This window comes from Heliconius melpomene, chromosome 19 (genome assembly GCF_056956725.1).
Source record: "Heliconius melpomene rosina isolate 202511_hmr_F chromosome 19, ASM5695672v1, whole genome shotgun sequence".
In the NCBI taxonomy this organism is placed as follows: domain Eukaryota; kingdom Metazoa; phylum Arthropoda; class Insecta; order Lepidoptera; family Nymphalidae; genus Heliconius; species Heliconius melpomene.
The window spans coordinates 2,234,434-2,242,271 of record NC_140407.1 but is presented as its reverse complement, the minus strand read 5'-3'; the positions used below and the strand labels follow the sequence as shown (position 1 = coordinate 2,242,271).

Genomic DNA, 7,838 nt, shown 5'->3' with positions numbered 1-7,838 from the left:
TTAAATATATTGTAAAAATAGGTAACCTATTTTCTTTTTTCTTTTTGGCCTTTGCGTAATCAATACGACACGTCTAACTGAAAATACGATAGTTGTAGGTTCGAGGCCCACTAAGGGAAAATAATTATGTTCATTTCTATGTTTTGGGAAGAAGGAACGCGGCGTTGAGTTGGAATCAACACGCAATGATGGAGCATCTAAGCCCTCAGTTCCCTCTACTTGCCTTGCTATGCTTAAATTTGAAGATATTTTTAAATAAGAATAAGTAAAGAATATAAAGTAATATATTTAACGTACGTACATAATTCTAATTGGAATGAGGCAATTCGCCGATAGATGGCGCAGCGAGTCCTCAAATGGAAGTATTTTTTGCGATCTTTCAAAATATATTTATCTGAACTTGATATTTAAGGGCAGGCAAAGGGAACATAGTGCTAAGACACTATATTCCCTACTTTTTACAGCCACTTTCGCTTTTTACCTTTACGGTGTATCCAGTACATAGCGAGGTACATAGCAGGGCACAGGCAGAGGGAACCTGTTAAGATACTTTTGTCCTCATTAAGAAACTTCCTTTTCCCATTTATATTAAATATTTCATTACCCCGAGTCAGAATCGAACCCACTATCGCATGGCGCATGCCTTAGATTTAGATCCGAGCTCTGCTTTAGCAATCTGGGATCATATAACTAGTACTAGGCTATCACTGATACTGTACGGGCAGAAGGCCTAAAAACATATTAAAATGAAAAACGACGAATGGGACTTTTGAATTGTTATAAGATATTTATTCAACGTTAGAGCAATGGATATGGATAATCGTAGTGCTTTTTTATTCCGACCATGTAGTTTAGTGAAAGTCCCGAAAGAAAGAAGGAAGGAAGAAATAGACATATGAATCGTCACAGTATCGAACAGTATGTTAGGTTAATCAAACAAAATATATACATAGACTGAGAAACATAAATTACCCTCATTCACACAGTCGGCTAAAAAGGAATTGGCAAATGAATTAGACATAATGAAATGAGAATATATTTTAAAATTTTATTTATTTCGAACATAATTCTAAAAATAGTACAGTCTTTTATTTTAATAATAAATAAAATAATTACACACAAAGTTTGGTTCATTAAATGACACAAATAAACCCGTAAGAAGTTAAAAAAAATAAAATATCTTAAATAATGAGAAAGAAATGATTTGTTAATGACATAATTTATCATTTTTAATGAAATCGCTTCTGAATATTATACCATTCATAAATTAAATTATTTTAAAATTTTTAAAATCACTAGATTCAGAAGCTAAAAATGTCACAAGTAATTTAGTTACTTTTCATACTTATACCCTGTTCAATCCAAATTCTCATTTTTACAATTTAATAAAAAACTAAAATATAATTTATAGTGATTACTTACCACATTCAAATATTTTTCAATAAAATTAATAATACTAATAAAGAATAAGTTAATATTTTTTTAGGAAAAAAATGGAATAATTTATCACTAAGCTTATTTCAACTTACAAAGTTAAATGAAGCTTCTTAATTAACAAAAAATTAATAAGTAAGAAGTACTTAAATAAGTAAAAAATATCTGCACCATATATTCAGCACATCTTTTAGAAAATTAAAGCTACTTACAACTATTCTACTTTATTTCTTCTAGATATTTCTTTCTATATATTAACTTAAAAATATATTAAAAATATCCAGTTTTAAGATCATTGGAATGTTATATCGAATTTAATTTTGTCGTTAAATCTCTACAATGCACTTAAAGCCTTTTCCATACTGACTTCAAAACAAAAAGTAAGCGTTTCAAACGAACTTCAAAAAAGTTTAAACTTTAACTGATAAAAGTAATCATACTTATTGAGTTGGTTTAAAACATTTACATAAAGCCATTTCCACACTGAGTGATTGAGACTTCAACAAATAAATATTTCAGACGAACTTCAAAAAGTAAAAATTTAAACTGATAAAAATTAACTCAATAAACTTATTGAAGTCAATTTCTGTACCTAAATAATATTGTAGACTATATTATATACTAGGGTTTTTATTATGATGGTATTTGAGCTTTATAGGCTAGATCGTTTGCGTCTTGTGCTACAGACCTCGCGTAAGGGTATGATGCACCAGCAGCTGAGGGAGCTGACCATTGCTGTGCAGCGGCTGGGAATGCTGATGCCTGGTGAAAAAGTAATAATTAAAACTGAAATATAATGGATGAGTTTTCATTTTGTTTCACCCTGTATCCTGTATATAGCAGGGTAGGCAGAGGAAATCTACTGTTAATCCATGCCCCCAATTCCTACCCAATTTTCAACGTATTGCATGGTGAGTGGCGGAACACAACGCCGCGTTTTGTCTAGTTACCAGAGCGAAGAAACAAAAATATTTAATTCACGTTTCATTCATTCACTCCCCCGAATGGTAATAGAACAGACAAACATCGCGTAATACGAAGAACAGACACTGCCTTTACATTTAAAATGTGTACAAAGGAATAGTGTCTCTACACTACGTAAGTACCCCTACCCCGTTACTTGTAAGATGTTGCGTAAATCTGAGCTTATAATATCTATTCATTGTTACAACATCGTGACGCGACTATTATGGGTCCGAGTTCCATTCGGAAGGAAACGATATATTTAATATTATTAATAGCACGCAATATTTCTCTCTCTTTGTTTACTATCTTACCAATATAGCATAGTAGGAACATATTTGTTTTATTAGAATGTAATAGTGAAAATATTTTTGAATAAAGTAATTCCTCCAAGAAGACACTAAATATTACTTTCTTCATTAAATTTAAACAAATAATTTTGTAATTTTTCATTGTTTCCTCAGATTGTACTCAATTTAAAAACAATTTATACCTCTATTATACATTATTTACTAGCTTTCATAATAAATTAAGATATTTCAAAATGTAATTTACTGACATTGCTTTATCTTCACGCATCGAATTCATCTCGGAACCGAAAGCTAGCTTTATATTATAATGATATATTATTATATTCTTGTTTTCTTTAATAACTTAAGAAATTTAATGATTGACTTGATTACTTATAACAATATAACGAATTAAAAATGATATAATTTTTAAAGTTATTAATCTTATAAAAGCTTAAGCTGAGAAAACTTATAAAAAATTCTGACGTAGCGAGGCATGAACTTGCGTCTCTTTTTTCTGAAAATACAAAACTAGATCAATATCGATTCATCCATTTTAGATACGAGGACACGGATAGATATACATACATACACAAAATCTACATACCTTACTAAGATTATTCAAACCGCCGCCACTAAAATATTTATGGATGCCCAGGGCGGCTGCAGCTAGGAAGGCGAGTTTAGCAACGACGAGTGCCTTCGTGACCATCAGAGTCAGGGCTCCGAAGAGTAAGCCGACCACCGCGACCACCTTCACTCCGATACCGGCGAGGAGAGGTGCGTATTTCTTTATTTTACCTCGTGCTGTTGAAGGAAAATTATTTTTTATTATAACATATAATGTTATAAGAAGATGAATTTTTTATTAAAACATGAATAAAGTTATACAAATATCTTGAATAGAAGAAATATTGATATTTTTCAGCTTCATAATATGTGCGATGCTTAACGCATATTTCAGGGTATGCAGAGGAAACCAAGAGGGCATCGTCCAATTTTCGAAAGATTGCGTGTTAAGTTGCTGAACTCAACTTTGCCTGGTTATCAGAGCCAGAAAATCAAATCCTACGAGTGGTAATCGAACTCAAAGTCGACACTTTTACGCTGGCTCATTTATACATTCAATGAATAATAGAATTCTAATAGATATTTTATACAATGACATGAAAGTAGTTCGATGGCCTATTCCGTGCGTAGACGTAATTTATCAATGACATAAACAAATATTACAACAGAGCTTCATTTACAAAAGACGCTATTTTCATAAAAAAAAATAGTTTTTTTCATTTTATTGTCTGCATTAGAAAATATGTACATATCATTATGACAATCTTTTGCTATAACTATTTTTCAAGATTTTAACTTATATAAATTATAGTATTAGCATAAATAAGTTTTGTGCATTTATTTCTATATATTTTCGTATAATTTAAAACTTAATAATTTACTTTATTGTTTGTCTCTCCTTCATAAAACTTACAGGTCATTTTATATGAAACGTATAATATATACCTATTTAAAGTTTAGTTAAAAAAAATTTAGTATATAGTATAAATAAGTAAGTTAAAGTTGAATGACTTCTTGTGAGATAATATAACGTAACACTGACCTTGAGCGGTAACCGCGCTTCGAAAGTAAAAGAACGTGTGGATCAAAAACAAGCTGATAGCGATTTTATCATATATTTTATATTTTTTTAAGAAATAAATTTAATTTTTTACATATTTTTGTAGGTGAAAATTGTAATATTTTAAATTTTTTATTTGTTTTGTTTTATGTATCATATAAAAAGTAACTATACGTGTTTTCCTGCATAACAAGATAGGCAGAGATACCCTCATGATATATATATCACTTTTCCACTTTTCTCTCTCTCATATCTCTTTTGCACATCCCGCTCATAGCAGGGTGGTAAAGGCAACCTGAGAGAACTCAGTATTAGACACATTATTTCTAATTCCATTGTTATTTTTAGGAAATTTTTTTTTTTAATTTTAAATTAAATATAAATAAATTGTCACGCTTACAGCCAGACACGCGCCACTATAGCCTATTATTTAATACTATATTTTACTATATTATTTATATTTATGTTAAATAAATTTAAGCGAACATAGCCACATGTAAATCTAGCGGTAAGAGAAAGTACAGTTCATCGACTGCTTACGTGATATGACATAACGCGGTCGGCCTTGACCATAAATGGACTTTGAAAGTAGACGGTGGTGTATGTATTTAATAAAGTATTTTATTTTTATTTGTTAGTGTTTCTAGTTTTTTTTGCAACTAGCAGAAGAGAATTTAGTGTTTAGATACTCCTTTACATTTTTCGCTTTTGTATTATTTTTTGGTTCGATGCTCACTTGAAATTCCTCTCTCTGGTAACAAAATAAGTTAGTGAGTTCCGCCACTTAACACGCCATATCTCGAAAATAAAATGGAGAAAGGACTATCTTAACATCAGCTTCCCTCTGCCTATCCCGCTATATGAGGGATCCAACGTGAAATTATAATTCCAATATAATAATTAAATGACTTTCTTAATAAAAATGTGAAAATAGTCCATTACTATTGTAATACGCTGTCACAGTCAGTAACCCGTTACATTACGTGCTCACTTTTGTTATTCGCGTGATTGTCATACTTTGTCATATATAATTAATTCATAGAGCTATCTATATTTGGACTATTTCGTTTTTTTTTCTTTCTTTCTTTTGTTAATATTTAGTAGAAACTTGATTTTCATTTCAGTTTAATTTTAGAGGTTGAATATTAATTAATGTTTAAAGTTTCAACGCCCAAGGTATCTTTCATTTTTATTTGCATCTGTTCCTATATAAAAACAGCTTGTGATCCTTTTACTTTGATTTAACCGTGCCCAGAATCTCAATATTTATAATTCTATAAACTAATATATATTAACATATAAAAATTAAAAATATTTTTGTTCAAATATCAATTACCTTCTTCAAATGTTCGCGCAGCCTCCCTCAGCTCTCCAGGTTCGAACTTTACGTTCAGCTTATCCTCCCCTGAAGCATCTCTGTAAAAACAAATGTTATTTATAATATCACTAGTTTTAATTCTGGCTTCGCTCGCGTTGTTAAATTAAAATAATGAAGAATTGTGGATGACACATTTTGGTGACTCTAACAGTAGTATCTCAGTATGTAAATTGACTATCCGACACAAAACTATTTTATCATTTTCGATACAGCAGTTCATGAGATTATCTGAATTGTCAAAAATAAAACAAACAAGTAGTTTCAAAATAACATTGTGGTTGATATGAAACGTGAGAACATTGAAAATAACATAAAATTGTTTGCTATAATCGAATTTTGCGGAATAATAATAGTCGCTATTATTTATTTTGGCATGTGAAAATTATTTATTTATAGTTTGTGGTGTTAATGAAAATAATAATTTACAAATAAAGTTTCTAACAATTACATACATTGCTTTTCTAAAAAAAAACATGATTTTTTCATTTTTTGAAACGGAAAAAACTAGATTTTCCAGGTTATTCGTATATTTTTCAGCCTTAATTTCAAAACAGTCAAAAAATACATGGAAAAATAGAAATAATATTATAATTTTTATATATTCATATATTTATTATAATTACCAAACACAATAAGATGATTAATAGTTTACATCATAATCTTAATGTCATATTACAATACAAAGAAAGGCCCCCGCCCATTGAATACCTATAATTATTTAAATGTGACTTTCTTTTCATGTTTAATCTTTTAATATGCTTAGTTGATCTTTTAAGCTGAGGATAAACAAGTAATTAATTTCTTTGTTCTCTTTTTGGTATTTAGATGCTCTAAGCCTACTCTATATAATCTTTTGTGCTAATATTTCTAAGAAAACCAAATCAAAATTGGTTTAGAGAAATTTTTAAAGTTATGTTTATATCGATATAAATAAAATAGCTAAAAATAATTAAGAAATCTCTTTTTTATCGATATAAAAAAACATATTGTAGTTGCCAAAGTAAATTCTTTAGGCACATTCCACCTTTTACGGTTCATGTTAGAAAGGCATGTCATTGTCACCCTTTTGAGTAATACGGTGTGACGATATTGTTTCATTATTTTCACCTTAACGGAACGCGACGGCGCGTGAAAGTTATTTACATGGCATTGTCCTTTTTAGCTGTATGCTATAGCAGGGAAGGTAGAGGGAACCTAGTGTTAAAACTCTGTTACATTTACGAAATAAAAGTAACTTATTCCTCCGAGTAGGAACGAAGGCTGTATGTTGCTCTTTAATGTTTATTATGTTTGAAATATATAATAAGAAAAGTGATTTAGAAATTGTTTTTTTTATGTGTTTGTAGGTTCATAATATATATTGAAAAATAACCAAAATTCAAATTCGTTGTACTTATTATATATTCGTTTTGCTTATTATATACATCGTTTTCAATTCACTTAATTCCTTTTATTATAATACTTAGAAATAAAGACAAAATAATATTAATCAGAAAAAATATTACAAGTTAAATAAAAGTGTATTTTTAAGTACTATATCCATAGTTATTAATTGACATTAAATAAAATATATGAAAATAACACAAAAATATTAATATAACGTATAAAGTTATCAATTAAAATATGTATATTAAAATAATACAAGTAATATTAATATAATATAGAGCAAAACACATATAAAAATACTTACTTTTCAATAGCCACCCCTGATAATATTTCTATCCTTGTATCCTCACTGGGCCCAGGGGCGGCGTAACAAGTGGCTACGACGAACAAAAATACACAAAGCACTTTCATTTTCATTTTGATGTTTTTTTTACTTCAAGCGATATGAACTTGATCCTTTCGATCTGAAGGTTAGAGATGGAGTAAGATGAAGTCGGGATAGTACGGTATATATAGGTGATGTTTTGTAACACGCGTATTGGCATGGACTGATGCGTTTTGATACAAGAAGGTAAATGTTAGATTGAATTTGTTTGAATGTTTTTCTTGTAGAAAAAATATATTTAAGTTATAATAAATATAAAGCCACATTAAGTATTTAATTATAAACCGTTATATATTAATGATAAAATGTTATGATTATGATATAAAATATTTTTAACATGCAATAGCCACTAGCTAACTATAAATAAATATA

The 7,838-nt window shown here is 29.2% G+C and overlaps 1 protein-coding gene across 1 annotated transcript; it reads right to left on the bottom strand.

The window, feature by feature from the left end:
- Positions 1-1,270: 1,270 nt before the first annotated feature.
- On the bottom strand, positions 1,271-7,544 carry LOC146528304 (uncharacterized). The gene is made up of 4 exons (XM_085203430.1): positions 7,386-7,544; positions 5,654-5,733; positions 3,295-3,494; positions 1,271-2,196 (listed from the first exon to the last, which is right to left on the bottom strand). Exons 1-4 carry the CDS (start codon positions 7,496-7,498, stop codon positions 2,068-2,070), a joined length of 522 nt encoding a protein of 173 aa, XP_085059556.1. The 5' UTR covers positions 7,499-7,544; the 3' UTR covers positions 1,271-2,067.
- Positions 7,545-7,838: the final 294 nt, after the last annotated feature.

Bases quoted from the DNA above. Each gene is read 5' to 3' on its own strand.
- LOC146528304 (XM_085203430.1), bottom strand. From the start codon at position 7,498: ATGAAAATGAAAGTGCTTTGTGTATTTTTGTTCGTCGTAGCCACTTGT. The intron at 3,495-5,653 runs GTAATTGATATT...TTCCTTCAACAG, and splicing joins TGCGCGAACATTTGAAGAAG to CACGAGGTAAAATAAAGAAA. The intron at 2,197-3,294 runs GTATGTAGATTT...CTTTTTCACCAG, and splicing joins GTTTGAATAATCTTAGTAAG to GCATCAGCATTCCCAGCCGC.